Genomic DNA, 20,715 nt, shown 5'->3' on the forward strand with positions numbered 1-20,715 from the left:
AACTTAAAAAGTATTTAACATTTATTGACTCCGATCCTGTGTTAGACACAGAGTCTCACACATATTATTTAATGTCATCCCCCCGACCCCTTGTTTCTGGCCATGCCTGGGGCATGTGGGAGTTCCAGGCCAGGGATCGGACCCTTGCCACAAAACTGCTGCAGTGATAACGCTGGGTCCTTAAGCAGCTGGGCCGCCAGGGAACACCTAATGTAATCCCTAAATGCTCATTTGAGACAGGCCCTAATATCCCACTTTCACAGGTGAATAAACCAAGGCCAAGAGGAACTTGCTTACAGTCATACAAACAGTAAATGGCAAATTGGCTTTTTCAGAGTAGAATCACATCTTAGGAGGAGGGTAGGTTCTTAAGTTGGCACATCACTGGAAATCATTTGAAAGTACCTCTGGAGCTTCCATAGTGGCTCATCGATAACAAACCTGACTAGTATCCACGAGGATGCGGGTTCCATCCCTGTTCTTGCTCAGTGGGTTAAGGATCGGTATTGCCATGAGCTGTGGTATAGGCAGCAGATGTGGCTCGGATCTGGTTGCTGTGGCTGTGGTGTAGGCTGGCAGCTGCAGCTCCAATTTGATCCCTAGCCTGGGAACTTCCGTATGCCACAAGGGCAGCCATAAAAAGACCAAAAAAGACAACAACAACAACAACAACAAAAAGAAAAGCGAAAAGAAAAAAGAAAGAAAGGAAAAAGTACCTTTCTAGAGCCTCTGATTACATCCATTAAAGCTAGAGTTGCTTTGGTTCAAAACCAGAGCAGTAGGTGACTTACTTTCTAAACTATGGTGAATGAAATACATGGCTTTAAATAATAAAAACACGCTCTGCTAAGGAAAATGTTCAAATGCTCAAGTCCAAGGGATGGTGGGTTGATCGCGGCAAGAACAGACACTTATTCCTGCAATACACTCTCACTGGGTGACTGATGGACAGGATTCAGGATTTAAAGGGATATTTACCTCTTGTTAAATGTGAACAGCTAAACTTCCGTACATTAAACACTCTGTAAAGAGTAACCACATAAGCGAATCGAACCCAGAGTTTTCTCCAACTTGAAAGCCCGTGATATTTCCATCATGCTTCATTTGGACTGACGCCATAAATATCTGTAAATTAGCTAAATGAAAATTCTTCCACCCATTTAAATTCTAGCAAAAATATGCATACGAGCATAAAAATCTGCATCTCTCTGGGACCACGCCCCCACCTGTGCAACAAAAAGAAGCCTGTAGGAAGAAAAGCAAATGGCTCTTGATCACAAGTGGCAGGTGGAAAAAGCTGGCTGGAGTGGCAAAGACTGAGAAAGGCACACACATAGGTAGGCATTCTCTTCCAGCTCCCACGAGAACATCTTTAAGAGCCCGATTCTGACCCATGTCACCATCATCGAAGATCGAGGTGACTGCTGTCCATTCAAAGAAAGCACCTTTGTTTAATTTGCGCTCACTTGATTAGAATATATGGGCTGGATGACAAGTTTTGCTATTCAGACAATAGCAGGCGTATGCCTTACAGATGGTCTGTTAATGAAAACATGGAAAAGATCTGTTCTAAACGAATATTTACTTGTTTATATGTGATGGAGCCAAACAGATAACCACATCTTGAAAAGAAACCAACATTTGGCTGGCGGCAGGGCCCGGCTCATGATACTGAAACTCCACACAGTCCTGTTTCCAATGAGCGTGCGTTCGAAGAATACGGAATGTCAATCATTTGACATATAATGAGCACCGGTGAAAAGCACAAAGTTAAGCAAGGAAAGCTGTCTCCCATAAATTTTAAAGCATCATTACAGATACCAGTCAAAATATGGCCTTTCTCGGTTGCTAGGGAAAAACAGCTACAGGAATTAAAACAACATGTTTGACTTGCCTCTCCACCCAGCATTTCACTGACATTTATAGCTTAAGGAACAAAACCTCAAAAGCCTGAAATATAAAACGCCCTAAATATATTTACAGGGATACTGACATTTTAGAGCATTCCTGGAAGATCAATTTTTTTCAGAATGCCTTTTCATTTTTCAAGAGACTGCAAGGACAAAGTAAAAACAGCAACAAAACCACCACCACCACAACAACAGCAACAAAAACAACAACCTCTTGTGTAATTCTAAAGAGAGCCAAATACAAAAGGTAACCATCTCATGCCTTGATGCTTTTTTTTCTTCACTAAAACTACTCTGTGCCTGGAAAACACTCTCTGATAGTAATAATTGTCAGGCCGTTGGTGCTACTTCTTTGACTGACTTAGGACTGGCATTTCTAGGAACGGCTGCTCTACGGAATCGAACATCTTTTTTTTTCAATCCTCTTCCCAAGCACCCTCATGGCCAAAACAGGGCTAAGCACTTTTGATTGACGCAATCACACGATAATCTTGTAAGTATTGTCTTCTTTTAACAGACCAGAGGAGGAAGCGCAGGAAATCCGAGATGACACAGCTAGAGAAGATATTCAAACCATAGCTTCCCTCCCATCGGAGGTCAAACTTTTGCCACTAATTCGTGGTGTCCACTCTTCTATTGAAATGTTCAAAATCTCCTTGAAGTGCTTTAAGAGCTGAGCCCAAAATTAATGGAACTATTACCTGGAAGAATGGATTGTATGACTGATGGTCACTACATAGCCAGCTCCTCCAACATCTAAGTAAGGGCCGGTCAAAGAAATTAAACCTGGATTAGCTACTGCATGAAGATACCTATGGGGACGAAAGAAAGTCACGTTATTTTAGGGCATGAAGCACATTCTATAAATGTCAAAGAAAAGAGAGCTTGTAACCCTAAAACATATTGTCAACTGTGTCTAGGTTCCATTCCTATTCAAAAGGATCCCTACCTTTTATGTCTGATGGTAGTAGCGTCAACACAAGAGGTCAAGAAAATCTGAAATTCTCTTTTAAAGAAGACACTGAATTCAATATACATGTGAACTTTTAATACGCTCTATTAGTACAGATGTTTTAGTGGCTAAAATAAAAATGAGTAAGAGAGATAGAAACAAATTCAATGTGGCACATTAAAATGCACCTTGGATTGGTAAGGATGGAGGAACAGGTGGTCACAATAATAGCCGACTCACCATGACTCAGTTAATAAGCAGCCGGAGACTAGAAATCCTGTTTTTATGCCCAGGATGCTGTTTTACCACCTGACTAGCTTTTGTTTTTGACAGACAGAGTAAAAATAAAGCCCAGAGATAACAAGGTGTTTTTCATGTGTCCCCATTTTTCATAGGTCACATAAGAGCTGTAACTGGGTGCCATAATCACAGGCAGTGTCACCACTGTGGACACTACCTACAAGGTGGGGAACAAACTGCTAGGAACTGAAATGGCCAAGCATAAAGCAGTTCCATCTCAAAAGTTCCACAAAGAGCTACAAACACTGTTGACAGAGGAAACCCACAAAGCTATTGTTAATACTACATTTAAAAAACTCTTCAAAAACAGATTTTCACTGCCATCAAAGTATCTTCTTTAAATATGATCACCTGAAGTTGCTTTATTATATGTACTTATCATGTCCCTTCAGGATTGGGGGGAACCTTTGATCACGGAAGCCCCGAAAACTCACCATTGTCTTCGAGTGGGATCAAATGCTTTGTCCATGAGGGAACCAGGATAAATTCTGAGGACGCCATTGGGCGTTGCTATGTAACGGCGGACAATGTACGTATTCAGGCTACTCATTTCCATTTGTGTCATCCATTCATCTGTGACGTGGCTGGTAGCCATTACTTCATTTCTGACAGAGAACTGGGAAACAAAGGAAGACATAGCAGGGATCCTTTAAGACTCACATGAAAAGAGAACGGCCTGCTGGCAGAGCTTCCCAAAGCTCTCTTGCAGAGAAGCCAAGCCCAATTACTTCTTAAAAATCTTGCCACGGCAGATGGATACAGCCAAACTTGATGAAAACAAAAGCTTACTGAAATATAGCCAGTGGATGTGTGATTCCCTCAATTTTTCATCCTAGCTAGGCTGTCCATGTTTAAGAGGAAAGATCCTATAGTGCAGCATTAAACACACACATACACATGCCCCTCCCCCTACGCCCCCCGCCCCCAACTGAATCTCTGCTTCTTATACTTCATCGTACTTATCTCAACAGACAGTAGGGGCACTTTACTTCGTTCCCCTGGGAAAGTTCCACTGGTCTCTAACTCACACCCCCTACCTAGAAAATCCCTAGTGCATCTAAGGCCTGAAAGAGATTCTTCATCTGGCCCACAGGGCTTCTTAATCCATCAGAAGGGTCATCGCCATCCAGCGTCCCCTGGGCCACCCTCTGCCTTTCTGGCTCTCCAGCTGAGAGGCACAGATCCAGAGCCCGGCTTTCCTCTTCAAAGAGGCACTGCCAGCACTCCCCCCGACCCCTGGGCCTGCAGAGGGGGCACTGCAGAAATGGAGTCCCAGGCCAGCACTCACTTTGAGCCCCGGGTTGGCAATAAGGCGGGTGTTGTCGCTGAGATAGGCTGTGTAGTGTTCCACCATGCGCTTGGTCTCCGGCTGGCTGAGGTGTTCGTAGGGGGAGGAAAAGCTGCCAGCAGACAGCATGACAGTTGGACTTTCTGAAAGAGAAGCAAACAAAGCAGGCCTGAGAACACGGAGCCTGCATCTCAGGCTCCAACAAAGACATGACCAAGGCTCTGCCAACCTGCCAGCTGCGGTGGCTTAAAGTCTTCCGTAAGGAAAGCAAAGACCTCCACACCGAAAGGAGCTGGGAAGGAAGAAAGCTCTCCCTACAGGGAGCTTACAGTCATGTGGGAACCTGAAGAGATGTAAGTGCTGAAAGTGGCAAATGTTCAACAAGTTCAGAACTACATATAACATCTCACACTTATTAGGCTCAGGGAAGTAGCATGACATGGAGCCAGACGGGCTCAAACCTGGGTTCCACTGTTCCCTGGCTGTGTGATGTGACAGTAATACTTGTGGTGCTTTACTGTGCGTGGGGGGGGGGGGCATGGATATTAACACCAACCTACAGAGTAATGGTGAGAATTATATTGGTTAATATATGCAAAGCAAATGAGTTAATAGCTAAAACATTTTGAATAGTGTTTGCACATGTCAAGTGCATTGTACATATTAATTCTTCTTGTTCCCTGCCCTTGCTCAGTGGGTTAACAATCCGGCGTTGCCGTGAGCTGTGGTGTAGGCCGAAGATGCAGCTTGGATCCCGTGTTGCTGTGGCTCTAGCGTAGGTTGGCAGCTATAGCTCCGATTAGACCCCTTGCCTGGGAACCTCCATATGCTGCGGGAGCGGCCCAAGAAATGGCAAAAAGACAAAAAAAAAAAAAGAGTAGAGTTGATGCAAAAACCAACTAAAAAATATTATTTTCGCAGGTGGGGAACACCAAACATGATGTAAACAAAAGCTGTGTTCATGGAGTAGCTAACGTATACGTATTTAATTGTTGGTCTTATCTAAGAGAAGAAGCCCAGAAATCCTCCTGATGAATGTTATGAAACAAAAACCTTACATCTTTGTCTTTGAAATTTTCTACTCTTCAGTTGTATATTTTTAAAAGCTGTAGAAAGCACTATCACCTGTCCTTTGTCATTTAAATTTGCAGGTCCTTTCCCATTGCTTTTGTTAGTTTTCACTCATGGTGTCTTCTTTGCTTGTGGCCTGGTTATCTCTGACTGTGCTGGGCATTGTACTTAAACACAAAGTTGCAAGAGTTGTTGAGGCCCAACAGGATGGGAATATCTTCCTCCAGAAAGAACTGTTGCTTGATTCTGTCAGGTGCCACACCCCAGGATGAGGCAGGATGATAAGGCAGAAACCATTCCCAGCAAGGAGACAGGAGGCTGGCTCACGTGCTTTACAGTGAGACTTTGGCACTCGCCTGGTCCATGATGAGTTAATACGTGAGGTTCCTTAGACAACTCAGACCACAGGAATTGCAAGTTATGAGCAGATTTAGTTCCAGTTCACCCTGACCCTAAAGATGTAGTCCTTTGGGACCTCTGCTAAAAGCATGCATGTGGCAGTGGTGGAAGGGAACAGTTTCACTTATTAGTCGCTACCTTTTTGAGACCTTGAATTTGATTTCTGCCTCTCTCCCTTACCCTAAGAAGCTATCCAAAGCTAATTTCAGAGCTGTTTCTTCTGGATTGGTAAATATGTGCTGTGTAAAAGCAGCTTTGAGAATTAGCTTTCTTCTTTGGGTTCTTATATTCTCCTGGACTTTGTCCACTACTGATCAGGTTAGTTCTTGGATACTTTTTGAAAGGATTTTTGGTTGAACTCAGCAGGAAGGATCAGAATTACCTAGTCTGCCTGTACCAGAAGATGCTGCTTCCAGGAATGCTGTCTCATTTAATTCTCATATAATTTTGGTATAGCCTGGGAGATAACTATTTTGTATATATCAAGAAGAAGAAAACCAGAGGTTGCTTGGAGCATGCTGTGAATTCATGTGCATATGCTCATTGGGCTGCCTGTGCAAGATGTGCCAGGGACAGAGAGAACTGTCCTGGAATGCCAAGAGCTTAGGACCCAGATGGAGAGACAAGACTAAAGAAAAAAAGAGGAAAATAATAAGATTAACACGGAAGTCCCCTTGTGGCACAGTGGATTAAGGATCCGGCATTGCTGAAGCTGTGGTGTGGGTGAGATCCCTGGCCTGGGAATTTCCATGGGCCATGGGCAAGGCCAAAAGAAAAAAGGAAAAAGAACACAAGAATACAAGAAATACCTCAGCGACCAGAGATGGGCCAGGAGAAGGGGAGAAGCGAGAACGTGGGGAGTGGGTGTTTCTTGTAGGGAAAGAGACTGGGCATTTTTGAAAAGGCTGGTGCAAGAAGATGGATTGAAGGAGAGAAAAAAAAAACCCAGATAGAGGACCCGAAGCTTAAGGTCTAAGAGCTAGGCATACAGCTCATGTCCAAGACTCACGTATATACATACTAGTGTACTTAACTGCACTGGATGGTGTACTCTTAAAATTTCCCTTTGTGCACCAAGAAAGAAAATGTCCCTTCCTTCAGGTCTCTTGAAAGGAGGGAGCTCTGACATGTATTTAAAACCTTGCCTCAAAAATCCCTGTCATGAGTGAGATTAGATGGAAACCACTCAGGAGTTCCCGTTGTGGCGCAGTGGTTAGCGAATCCGACTAGGAACCATGAGGTTGCGGGTTCGGTCCCTGCCCTTGCTCAGTGGGTCAAGGTTCCGGCGTTGCCATGAGCTGTGGTGTAGGTTGCAGACGCGGCTCGGATCCTGCGTTGCTGTGGCTCTGGCGTAGGCTGGCAGCTACAGCTCCGATTTGACCCCTAGCCCAGGAACTTCCATATGCCGCAGGAGCGGCCCAAGAAATGGCAAAAAGACAAAAAAAAAAAAGATGGAAACCACTCATTTGCTATTGTTTCTCTTATTTTCCATTTCTTTAAAAAAAATTTTCAATTATCTTGCTTCATTTCATTACTGATACTAAACTGCCCTCAGCGACCCCTCTAAACATTGGCATTCTACGGCCAAAGTGAAGCTGGGTGGGCACAGGGGAAAGAGCACCCAGTAAAAGTTAGACACTGTCTGTGTGACCCAGGATCAGACCGATAGTCCTGAGTAAAGTACCGGAGTTGATAAGCTCTTCATTTTCTGAGCATCTCTGCAAGGTGCACTGTTCAACTAAAATACAGTGCTACCCCCAAATGCAATAAAATTTTCCAGTAGCCACATCAAGAAAAGCAAAAGCAAACTAGTTAATCTTACTACTTTATTTTGTGGAATCTAATATATCTAAAACATTTATCACTTTAACATGTAATCAATGCAAAAAATTAAGTATGAAAAAATTAAGTATGAAAGTATACATTTTCAGTAAATCTCAACTTGGTCTAGTCGTCTTTTTTTTTGTGGGGGGGGGGTCATTTCAGGGTCACAGCTGCAGCCTATGGAAGTTCCCAGTCTAGGGGTCGAATCGGAGTTGTAGCCCCAGCCTATACTACAGCCACGGCACTGTGAGATGCGAGCCAAGTCTGTGACCTACACCACAGCCCACGGCAATGCCAGATACTTAACCCACTGGGCAAGGCCAGGAATCAAATCTGCGTCCTCAAGGATGCTAGTGAGATTTGTTTCCACTGAGCCATGATGTGAACTCCAGGTCTAGTCATATTTTAAGGACTCGATAGCCACATGTGGCCAGTGGTTACCATATTGGACAGTATAGGTATAAGGCATTATTATCCAAAGGAAATAAAAAATCTTGGCTTGGAGTTCCCACTGTGGTGCAACGGGAGTGGCAGCATCTCCTAGTGCCAGGACACAGGTTTGATCGTTGGCCTGGCACAGTGGGTTAAAGGGTCTGACATTACTGCGGTTGCGGCTGGGATCTGATTCCAGGTGTGGGAACGCTATATGCTGAGGGGCAGCCCAAAAAGAAACAATAACAGCAACAAAAACCCACTCCTCCCCCAAGCTTGCGCTTCTGTCTCATCAAGAAAAACCGCTGCACTTCACTGTATTGTTTAAAAATAGTGACCACCTTTTTATCAGCAGTGTAGTACTGTTCAGCTAGCTCCCATAGTAGCTAAAAGAATCATGCATATCTTAGCTTTTCAGGAAGCAGTTCTTAAAAATATGAATTAGGAGTTCCTGCTGTGGTAAAGTTGGTTAAGAATCCGATTGCAGTGGCTCCTGTGGCTGTGGAGGTGCAGGTTCAATCCCTAGTCCAGCGCAGTGGGTGAATGGATATGGCATTGCTGCAGCTGCAGCTCAGATTCAGTCTGTGGCCTAGGAGCCTCCATGGGCCATGGGTGCAGCCATAAAATCAAATGAATTAAAGACACATGTGCTCTTTTGCATAGAAATAAAAGGCAATCTCCCCCCCCCCCCAAAAAAAACCCAAGATTGGAACCTAGAGACAAGGGACTTTGGCTCTCTTCCCATCTGTGCCCCCTCTACTCGGTTTGCCAGCTGTCTAATGATTCATATTCACTGTCTGAACCCTAAGTATTTTACTTTTTTCTTTTTTGCTTTTTAGGGCCGCAACTGTGGCACATGGAAGTTCCCAGGCTAGGGGTCAAATTGCAGGTGTAGTTGCCAGCCTACACCACAGCCACAGTCATGCCAGACCTAAGCCACATCTGCGACCTATACCCCATCTGCAACCTATACCCCAGCTCACAGCTATGCCAGATCCTTAACACACTGAGCAAGGTCAGGGATCGAACCTGTGTCCTCATTTCTGCTGAGCCATGATGGCAATTCCATACCCTAAGTATTTTCAACAGTGAAAGAGAGAATGCCCGTTCTACGGCACTGTAAGGATACTGGGCTGTACCGACAACATACTCCACAGACACCTCATATGTGCCTGGCCCAGGGCGGCCCACAGTGAGAGGCGGCTGCAGGCTTGGAGAAGCATGAACCTCATCTCAGCCTGGTTTCCTTGGAAAAGTTACGCATTTTGTTAAAGCCAACATCCTCACCTGTAATAGGTCAGTTCAAATGATGATGTAACACACGGGGCACATAACAAATATGAATTCCTTTTTGCTACCTTTGAATTATGGGCCTATTTCCTCAGCTCTTTTGAAGACTAGCTGTAGAATGCTAAAAGGATATACAGGTATGCGGCCCCTGGTCAACCTCTACCACGTCTCCACCTTCTACCCAGGATCCCCCGTGGGTCCCCGTATCTGAGCTTGCCTCGAGTGACTCCCTTGGAGGGACACTCTTTGGGCCACTAAGACCCCTTTGCCCAGCACTAGCAGAAAGCTGCATGTGACTAAGGCAAGTCCCGCTCCCTTTCTTCAGCCTGGGAAAATTCTGCAATGAAATGTACACTCCAAAGCAACCTCCACACCGCAGACTAGGTTCAGGCTGGACTTTCACCTAAAATCAAACTCTCATTTGACTTCTCCTCCTTGATTGGCCTGTTTCCCTCACATCCTTGACAGTGCCTTCTAAGAGGTCATCCTTAATGCATCACCCACCCACAAATCCTCCTCTCAGGGTCTGATGGAGCACCCGATACAAGGCAAGGCCTCGGATTGTTTTTGCAGGGGGATCGTCACATGGGCACCACAGGCATTCAACTGCTGGATTCGAACCGCCGCTCGTAGTGAGCTGCGATGAGGAGGAGCACAGAGGGAGCGGAGACGGGCTGGGCTTTACCTAGAGTGGCCAGCTGTTTGAAGTGGAGACAAGCACTGGGCTGGCCCAAGAGGTCTAGCCGGTGGTACAGCAACTTGCTGCTGGGGACAGTGTTGAGGTTCTTCAGCTGTTTGACAGGTATTTCTGGTTGTATGACCACGATACAGAGAATAAAGGAGGTGTCTTGGACCTGGAAAAATAAAAGAAATTTGAGTACAGAACATGAACGTTCGTTCCTGGGGGTGTGACTTTGCCTACATTATCATCTCTGCCTTCTAATCCACACAGGAAAATATTCGATGAGTGAATGGAAGACATGAAGATGGGCAGAAAGAGCCCCGCCAAAGGATTACACGTTTTATTTTCCTTCTTGATTGAGGAAAGTTAACGTAGGTAACAGAAAATCATGGAGCTAATGAAGGGAATAGAAAATAGTCCCTTTGAGGAGTTCCCGGTGTGGCACAGTGCAAATGAATCTAACTAGTATCCATAGGATGCAGATTTTTTTTTTTTTGTCTTTTCTAGGGTCGCACCCTTGGCACATGGAGGTCCCCAGGCTAGGGGTCGAATCGGAGCTGTAGCTGCTGGCCTACGCCAGAGCCACAGCAACACGGGATCCGAGCCACATCTGCGACCTACACCACAGCTCACGGCAACGCCGGATCCTTGACCCACTGAGAGAGGCCAGGGATCGAACCCTGGTTCCTAATCGGATTCATTAACCACTGAGCCACAATGGGAACTCCAGGATGCAGATTTGATCCCTGGCCTTGCTCCATGGGTTAAGGATCTGACGTTGCTCTGAGCTGTGGTGTAGGTCACAGATGTGGCTCGGATCCCACTGCTGCTGTAGCTGTGATATAGGCGGGCAGCTCTGATTTGACCCATAGTCCGGGAATGCTGTCTGCTATAGGTGGAGCCCTAAAAAGAAGAAAACAAAACAAAAACCCAAACAAGGACAACAAAAACCAAAAAAGAAAATAGTCCCTTGAATAGTGACCCTAGTCCTCTTCTGCTTATTTAAGCTGATGGCTGCAAGTTGGAACATGGCATAAGAATGCAATACTTCTTTCTGCTTGGGTTTGAAATGCAGTTTAAAATATATAGTTGGTTCTGCAATGAGTGTCCTGAGAACTGCCTATTCTAAATGCTAATTATGACTTCACACATGCAGCTCATACAGAATCTGGTTTACGCATTCTACTCCCAGCGAACGCTTTCCCTTCTCCCAGCTAGAGGTGACTAGGATCTGAGATTCGGAGCCAATTCTATGGCTCCCTTGCAAAACTGGCCTGACTTGTCTTTTCCGGACCTGGAAAGGCACCTGTGTTGTAGATGGGCCTAATTTAAGCTCATATGTAGGGACAGGAGTACTTTCAAATTCACTTTGCTCCTAGAAACTGATGCTTGAATAAAATTTGGTGGAAAAAATGTCTATCAGACTCAAAAGTTAAGTCAACCTACTTTGTACTAGCTCCTTGATTTAAAAATATAAGAAAGCTAGGAGTTCCTGTTGTGGTGCAGCAGAAATGAATCCGACTAGTAACCACGAGGTGGCGGGTTCGATCCCTAGCCTCGCTCAATTGGTTAGGTATCTGGTGTTGCTGTGAGCTGTGGTGTAGGTCACAGACAAAGCTTGGATCCTGAATTGCTGTGTCTGTGGTACAGGCCGGCAGCTGTAGCTCCTATTCAACGCCTGGGAACCTCCACATGCTGTGTGTGGGGCCCTAAAAAGCAAACACACACACACACACACACACACACACACACACACACACACACACGGAAGGTAAACTTCTAGAGGTCCATTCTATTAGGAGATGAATAGAATCTACTTAAAAGATGGTTTATAAATAAATGAAAAGAGCAATAACCAGCCAAGTCAGAACCTAGGGATATTTAGAACCAAAGCAGCTCAAAGGATTTACTTATTGATCAAGGAGAAAATTTTTAACCAGGGTGGTTAGACTTAAGTGTAATGTAGGGTTTGTGAGGATGGTTGCAAAATATTTTTACACACAGGGAAAATTGGCATCTTCCTGGAATTGCTTTCAAGTACCGCTGCCAAAGATATTCAACTAGATTAGCAAATTAAATCTTCTTCCTCTATCTAACAAATTAGGAAGCAACAGAGTGGCATTCTGAAGTGGCATTTACATAATACTCCTCTTCCCATCGCACAGTCATGCTTTGAGTTTATTTCCTGTGTTCCATAGTCTAAGGAACCAAAAGACAAAAACTTTACCAGAATGACCAGAATATCTAATTTTATAATTGGGTCAATTCTGTAAGAGAAAAAAAACTTACCCCTGGTATCTAAAAGTAAAACCTTATAAATTGTTCTTAACTGGAAAGGAAAACAGATTTCTTTTCTCTCTCTCTCTCTCTTTTTTTTTTTTTGTCTTTTTACGGTGCACCCACAGCATGTGGAACTTCCCAGGCTAGGAGTCAAATCGGAGCTACAGCTGCCAGCCTATGTCACAGCCACACCAACTGGGGAGCTGAAACTCGTCTGCAACCTACACCACAGCTCACAGCAATGCTAGATCCTTAACCCACTGGGCAAGGCCAGGGATTGAACCAGCGTCCTCATGGATCCTAGTTGGGTTCGTTAACCAGTGAGCCATGATGGGAACTCCCAGAAAACAGATTTCAAAACAAATCTTCCTATTGTGTTCTTAGCTGAAATAGTCTTTGCATTAAGGAACTATGTATAATCTACCTAGAAGAACTCTCCATGACTGGGGGAGTGTTTTCTGTTTGGTTTGTTTTTACTGATGGTCCTTGGGATTCATGTTCTGAAGTGAATCATGCCTGTGTAACACAGGAATATTGCAGTACCTTCCGACAGTCAATATAGCCTTCTATCAGAGCATGCAGCCTGCTCCAATGCTCCAAGATGGACTTGGGTTTCACAGTGACAGAGGAGTCATCTCTTAATGATGCTAACATATCCTCCTAGGTTACATTCAAATTAATTCAGTGAAATAATTCAGTATCTGATCTATCTCTGGATGCTAAGCAGTTTCACCAATTATTATCAATGTAATTAAACCTACTTAAATTATATTTAGTAAAAGAATCTACTTCCTGAGGACAAGATAAGTACCTATTTCCGCCCCTGCGCCCCCCCCCCCCCAAAGTTTAACTAAAGACAGCTGAAAAATTCTTGTTCTTATTGCTGGGTAACCAGACAAGCCTTCAAACTCATTTATTACCTCTTGAATTAATTAATTAATTAATTAATTATTCAATTGTTTTCCTTTTTACAAGGGCTGCACCTGTGGCATGCGGAAGTTCCAGGGCTAGTCGAATCGGAGCTACAACTGCCGGCCTACACCACAGCCACAGCAACTCCAGATCTGAGCCACGGCTGTGACCTACACGACACCTTGTGGCAATGCTGGATCCCCAACCCACTGAGGCCAGGGATTGAACCTGAATCCTTGTGGATACTAGCTGGGTTCTTAACCTGCTGAGCCACAACGGGAACTCTACCTCTTTAATTTTGTTTACTTAATAGTGATGTTCTTGACAATTTCAGAAGTCTGAGAAATTGAACATTTCTACCTGAAGTGATTGCATGATTATATCCATTTGGCTGAGCAGAGTGGCCAGAATTTACCAGTATCACTGAAGAATGGCTGTTCTTAAGAAGAAACTACTTCTTTTCAAAATGCTAACATTAGGTATATTCATTGTACAAAGAAAGTCTTAAAATGCCTCCATTTCCTTTCTTCTCTGTTGGTGCCAACAAATGTTAATGTAGCTATTTTCCCAGGATGTAACCGAGTTGCTTTCAATCACGATAAAATAGGTAAATAATCGCCTATTTCAAATATAAAAGTATTTTTAAAATTCAGAATTCTTGTGTCTGACTCACTGTTTTTGATGTGAAAAGCAACTGGTCTTTATTTAAAAACTGTATACTTATAATAAGGGCAGACGGTGCAATTATTCTCAAAAACATTCCTGAAAACAAGCTGACTTGGAGAGTTTCAAAACAGACTTTAACCTGTTCCAAATCTGTATTATCAGTAAAATATCGGTAGCCTTAGGCTTGTAAATGTAAGTTTCTCAAGTGGTTTCATTTATTATTTTGTTTACTTTCATCTCCATGTTTAGAGATCACTGTTGCCATCTGATGTTTTAAGAACCAAACAAGAAAGTCAGAGGAGAGTCATGTGTAAAGGCATGTTGGCAACTCCTAATTCCTATCATTCCTATGCAGACATTGTTCAGAGTGGTTGAATTATTTGCATCCACTGCTAAGCTGGATGCTTGATGAGGGCAGAGAGAGTATCATTCTTCTTATGCTTCTTAGCTCACAGTGTTCAATAAGCAGTTCTTAAAGGGTTGAAGAACCAGAGCCAGTTGGAGCCAATGACAGGTGAAGCTCCAGATGCAGCCTGCCAAGGGAATCTCAAGTATGACTGCATTTTAAGTTTAATGATTAATATTTGATGATAACAATCAAAGTCTGCTCTTCCTTTGGTCAATTACAGTATGTAGGGCCCGATGAGAGCACTGTTATACTCTGCTCAGAAGAGGGAGTAAAGGACAAAAACATAATTTAGATGGACAGTGTGTGTTAGATTCTATTTCTCTATGATTCTTCAGAAAGCTGAAGTGGATGCTACAGTTAGGGCCAAATTGTCAGTCTGCTTGTGATGCTTGGGAATAATCCAAATTCTAATCTAAACGCTTCTTCTCCTTGGAGAGAGTCCAAAGAGGATATGTATGCATTCATGTTCTTTTTAACTTCCAACCTTCCTGATCTGAGTTGAAAAAGGATAAAAACAGGAGTTCCCGGAGTTCCCGTTAACGAATCCGACTAGGAACCATGAGGTTGCGGGTTCGATCCCTGGCCTTGCTCAGTGGGTTAAGGATCCGGCGTTGCTGTGAGCTGTGGTGGAGGTTGCAGATGTGGCTCAGATTTGGCGCTGCTGTGGCTGTGGTGTAGGCCAGCAGGTACAGCTCCAATTCGACCCCTAGCCTGGGAACCTCCATATGCTGCAGGAGCAGCCCAAGAAATGGCAAAAAAGACCAAAAAAAAAAAAACCCAACAAAACCAGGAGTTCCCGTTGTGGTTCAGTGGGTTAAGAACCTGACTAGTATCCATGAGGATGTGGGTTCCATCGCTGGCCTTGCTCAGTGGGTTAAAGATCTGCTGTTGCTGGGGCTGTGGTGTAAGCTGGCAGCTGCAGCTCTGAGTCAACCCCTAGCCTGGAAACTTCCACATGCCTCAGGTTTGGCCCTTACAACCAGAAAAGAAAAAGAGGAGTTCCTGTCGTGGCTCAGTGGTTAACGAATCCGACTAGGAACCATAAGGTTGCGGGTTCGATCCCTGGCCTTGCTCAGTGGGTGAAGGATCTGGTGTTGCCATGAGCTGTGGTGTAGTTTGCAGATGTGGCTTGGATCCTGCGTTGCTATGGCTCTGGCGTAGGCCGGTGGCTACAGCTCCGATTAGACCCCTAGCCTGGGACTCTCCATATGGGGCGAGAGCGGCCCAAGAAATGGCAAAAAGACCAAAAACAAACAAACAAAACAAAACAAAACCCCACCCCCCAAAAAAAAGAGAAGAAAAAGAAAATGATAAAAACAAACTAGACACACTCCAATCTAAATGTGTATTAATAAGGGGTTGTTTAAAGAAATCTGGGCCATCTATATAATGCAACCAACATACAGAGCTGTTACAGTTTGTGTGTGCACACGGACGCAGAGACACACACAGAAATACAGAAGTGCAGGCCTGTGTCTGGATAACCATTTTCTGGAATGTGATCAAAGGGGTTAATTCTGGGAGATGGGAGGTCAAAGTCTGCAAGGGACAGGGCAGAGTTCACTTTCCACCTTTTAGATTTTCTGTATATGGTTTGATTTCTTCATCATGAACAATGACTGGTTTTATCAACCAAAGAAAACAAAAATATACAATTTCTATGGATCCTCTTCTTTGTCCAATCCCTTTAAAACTGATGAGTAGCATCGTCAGACAGAAGCTCTGCAGAATTCCTGCACCAGGAGGAAGAAGAATGAGAAGCCCCAAAGCTCCTCGGGAAGGCGGCCTTCCTCTCACTCACCATCTTCCAGGCGTAGCTGACATTGTAGGCTTCCTTGCCAGTTTCCCGCAGCTTGTTTATGTGCCAGGACAGGGAGGAGTTCACAGGGACCGCGATAATCTGGCTGCCCAGAGGGAGGCTGCGTTGGCAAACAACATGAAATATTTCAGGCAAAAGATAAAATGAAGCACTTAATTAAAGGCCGGGAAGATGCTGGGAGTCAATGGCCACCTCCCGATTTTGAAAGGCAATGAAGCTCATCGCGTTTGAAAGAGAGAACGTGAGACTTTCAAATCTGCAAAAGCACCCATTGGCTCGGAGCCAGCAACCTTCCTTGCTCTCTTCCCTGCCCCCACCCCCAATTCTAATTCTTTCCAGAGACTGACTTGTCTCAAACCACTCAGTCATTCGTTTACAACCGATGAGCACAAAGACCCATTTCTCGATACGTTACCCTCTGCCAAAATAATGTATCACGGTTGGAAAAAACCCGATCTGTTCCTTATTGCAGGAGAAAATGCCGGAGATGATTGTGCTGTCTACTTGGAATGGGCACTACTTTGCCAAGCTATTTTCTGGCATGCTCTACAGCTGATCCTCAACTTCACCTCTTAGTCTGCCAACATTTTCCAATGTGGCATAACTGGAGTCTTTTTGAAAAAATGAGATAAGATATACCTGATGTTGCAACTAAAGGCAATGGGAACATAAGAATTTGATTTATGAGATGGGTTCCCCAAATGATGGTCCTAAGGGACCTTACCTATTTGACAAAATAAACAAAAACCGTGGCTATCCTTCTTAGAGAAAAATTACGGAGTACCCTTTTGATAACATTAAAACAATTTATATATGTATTTTATATCCTATTATAAACGGTCATATGTGACTCCAGTGGGTCCTATTCTCGGAGGAAAACGAACGGCTATGACCCTCCCCTTCTCCTTACCTTAGGATATTTTGCCGAACCAACTCAAATTTGGGGATGTTTTCATAATGAATGATGTCAGTGTGAAGGGGGGGTTCTGAGAGTAAGTATGGTCTGGTAAGAGATGGGTGCATAAGTGTATACCCTGAAATAAGAAAACAAAGAAACATGCTATGGGAAACATATTGGAGGAAGTACTGATGCTAACAAGGTGCCCTTCACAGGTCTCAAATGGGGGCTCCTTTGGGATCAAGGCCCAGCACTCAACTCCTCGGTCTGTAATACACCTGTCCATTTAAACTGACTTTGTTTTAGGTGTCCCTGAAGTGTAGAAAGATGTCTTAAATGACCAAAACATCTGTCGAATAAAAAGAGAGAATATTTTGGAGGTACTGCTCATTTGCTTTCCATTTCGTAAAATATTCTAGCCTATTCCATTAAACGTAGGGCCAGCAAGTCTGAAGAAAACAGTATAGACAAGACCAAACCAAATCAAGCCAAACCAAAAAACCAAAAGCCCCCAAGGATCACATTTTATGTGTTATTCAATCCTCAAGTCTAATTTCCTGAGGATACAAGTACCTATTACCTACCCCTCAACACAAAATTCAAAAGAAACAAATGTATAATTTTTAGTTTCATTCTGCCATCTCTGTGGTGTTCTATGACAAATGAGTAATCTTGGTCGCACATTTTTTCTACAAGGACTATCATTTCCCACTTTGCTAGGATCAGAATAGCTACAGATTATTTCTTCAGGATGCTAAAGAAATCATTCCTTCCTACAATTAAATTTTAGCAGATTACCTTTGTCATCTATCAGAAAAGTATAGGAAGCCAGAGAGTCTTGGTAATACGTCACATCTTCAAGGATGTAGGCCAGGTTCACATCCACGCCAACAATTCCCAGAAGGAGGTTCCCAAAATAACAGGGCTTACTCACAGTCATTATCAAACCTATGGGTTAAAAACAAACAAAATTCATTCAGAATGGATAAGCCATGAGGTCCTAAGGTATAACACAGGGAATGGCCAAGCTCTTGGCACAGTCAATGATGGAAGATAATATAAGAAAAGGAATGTCAGGAGTTCCCATCGTGGCGCAGTGGTTAACGAGTCTGACTAGGAACCATGAGGTTGCGGGTTCGATCCCTGGCCTTGCTCAGTGGGTTAAGGATCTGGTGTTGCCGTGAGCTGTGGTGTAGGTGGCAGATGCGGCTCGGATCTAGCATTGCTGTGGCTCTGGAGTAGGCCAGCAGCTACAGCTCTGATGAGACCCCTAGCCTGGGAACCTCCATATGCCATGGGAATGGCCCAAGAAATGGCAAAAAAAAAAAAAAAAAGAAAGAAAGAAAAGGAATGTATACATATTTGTATGACTGGGTCACTTTGCTGTAAGTCAACCATAATTTAAAAAAAGATTCAAAAGATAGTGGAGAAGGCACTGAAGACGCCCAGCGCTCTTCTCAAGGGGACTGTGAGGGCCATCTCAATCCACTCTGAGCAAAGGTTTCCTGTGGATCCAGAAACCAAGCGCTGCCCTTGCAGACAGCACAGGTGAGTCAGAGAGGAGGGAAAAGAGAGTCTTTTTTTGGGGGGGGGAGGTGGAGGGTTCAGATAGTTTAGTTCACTTACATGGAGATGATCTGTACATTTTCCACTATTTTTTTCACCTAAGAGGATATGTCATTTCAGATCACTGTCAAACATCAGCAGCACTTAGTGTGGCATTCTACTTCCTGAAGTGAGGAAGGTGCAGCTGAATTTGAAAGACCACTGGACAAGGAGGAATCTAAATATCTGGGTTCTAGCCCAGCTGTGTCCCTTATGTATCCACTCCTGTGACACTGGATTTAACTTCTTCGAGCCTTGAATTTCACGTCTGTTTAAAGGACAGAGCACTAACTGCCATCCTAATTTCGAGGGGTTATTTAATGAAAGAGATTACAGATAAAGGAAAGTTTATAAGGTGCTATATTTTATTCATGTATCCTGCCAAAAAAGAGGACTTCGTTGAGAAAAAGATCTAGAACAGGACAGAACCTTATTATCTGACCACTTAGAACGCCGAGTAGCTAAAGGAGATTTTAAGGTTCCAAAGGAAAAGTACTTCTAATCACTGGGGCCAGCAGTTGGTAAACTTTTATACAAAGGATCAGATAGTAAATATTTTAGGCTTTGTGAGCCATACAGTCTCTATTGCATATACTTGTTTGTTGCTTTGTTTCAATAAAACTTAAAAAAATATAGAAACCATTCTTAGCTCAGACACTATACAAAAGCAACAGAAGAAGGGAAAGAAAAAGCAGGCGGAGGATGTACAGGAGATGGTGTGGCTAGTGATCAATGCACGTCCCCGAGCAGCAGGCCAGCTGAGCTCCCCGCTACTTCTACTAATGAGTTGGTTAGGTTGTGCCACCCCTCTGAACACGTCTCCTCGTGTATCAGATGGGGAGCTGAGACAGCGATCTTTAGGATCCGAGCAGTTCTACAGTCCCATGGCGCTACATAAAACTCAGAACAAAAAAAATGGCTAGTTTCTCTCCATCGTGCTCTTGTATTTTCCTGTGCTTGATGACATGTTCATGCCTTAGCCGCCTATGAGACATCTATTCTATCAACACCCAGGAAAGGGATTTAGATCATCTTAACTTCTACAGAGAGAATTGTGTCTAACGTCCATTCAAAGTATTACTGAGTTGCTGGGATTGCAAAGGCCAATTAAATGTACCACTTGTGGAGTTCCCGCTGTGGCACAATGGGACTGACAGTGTCTCTTTAGTGCCAGGATTCGTTTGATTCCCTTGCCCAGCACAGTGTGTGATTAAGGACTGGGTGTTGCTGCAGGTATGGTGTAGGTGCAGCTTGGGCTTGGATTGGCTCCCTAGCCTGGGAACTCCATATGCCTTGGGGCAGCAGCAAAAGAAAAAAAAAAATGTATCACTTGGTAGGAAGAAGTGGCTACAACACTGAAGAACCTTGTGAAAAGTTATGCCCAGTTGTAAAGTAGTTTCTGGGGATGTAACATACAGTATGGGGACAAGGGTTGACCATACAGTATTGCATATTTGAAGGTTCTCAACACAAGAAAAAAAAATGTAACTATGTGAGGTGATAGATATTAACTAAGCTTAGTGTGGTAACTATTTAGCAATATATACATATATCAAATCATTATGTTGTAAACCTAAAACTAATGCTATGCTATATGTCAATTATATCTCAATAAGACAGGAAAAAAGAAAAGTTATGCAGTGGGTGTCTAGAATAATTTCAGAAGCATTCTTTAAGCAGTCAATGTGTAGAATTCTGGGAGTTTGGGGTTAGCAGATGCAATTATTTCATCTAGAATGGATAAGCAATGAGGTCTTGCTGTTTAGCATAGGGAATATATCCAATCACTTGCGATAGAACATGACTGGAAGATAAAATGAGAAAAAGAATGTATATATATGTATGACTAGGTCGTCTTGCTGTATAGCAGAAATTGACAGAACATTGCAGAGCAACTATAAAGAAATGAGATACAGCAAAAAAAAAAAAAAAAAAGAGAAAACATGTAGAATGCTACTAATTTTAAAGCCTTTAAAAA

The 20,715-nt window shown here is 43.6% G+C and overlaps 1 protein-coding gene across 1 annotated transcript in view; it reads right to left on the reverse strand.

Annotated features, from left to right (window-relative positions):
• Positions 1–20,715, reverse strand: part of CACHD1 (cache domain containing 1) — a 234,174-nt gene that overhangs the window by 24,629 nt on the left and 188,830 nt on the right. The window contains exons 10-16 of the mRNA XM_047788785.1: positions 17,931–18,080; positions 17,145–17,268; positions 16,217–16,334; positions 10,152–10,320; positions 4,451–4,593; positions 3,597–3,778; positions 2,612–2,722 (exon numbers count right to left, since the gene is read on the reverse strand). Of these exons, the coding sequence (XP_047644741.1) occupies positions 2,612–2,722; positions 3,597–3,778; positions 4,451–4,593; positions 10,152–10,320; positions 16,217–16,334; positions 17,145–17,268; positions 17,931–18,080 (997 nt within the window). The remainder of the gene's footprint in view (positions 1–2,611; positions 2,723–3,596; positions 3,779–4,450; positions 4,594–10,151; positions 10,321–16,216; positions 16,335–17,144; positions 17,269–17,930; positions 18,081–20,715) is intronic.

Source organism: Phacochoerus africanus, chromosome 8 (genome assembly GCF_016906955.1).
Source record: "Phacochoerus africanus isolate WHEZ1 chromosome 8, ROS_Pafr_v1, whole genome shotgun sequence".
NCBI classification, from domain to species: Eukaryota; Metazoa; Chordata; class Mammalia; order Artiodactyla; family Suidae; genus Phacochoerus; species Phacochoerus africanus.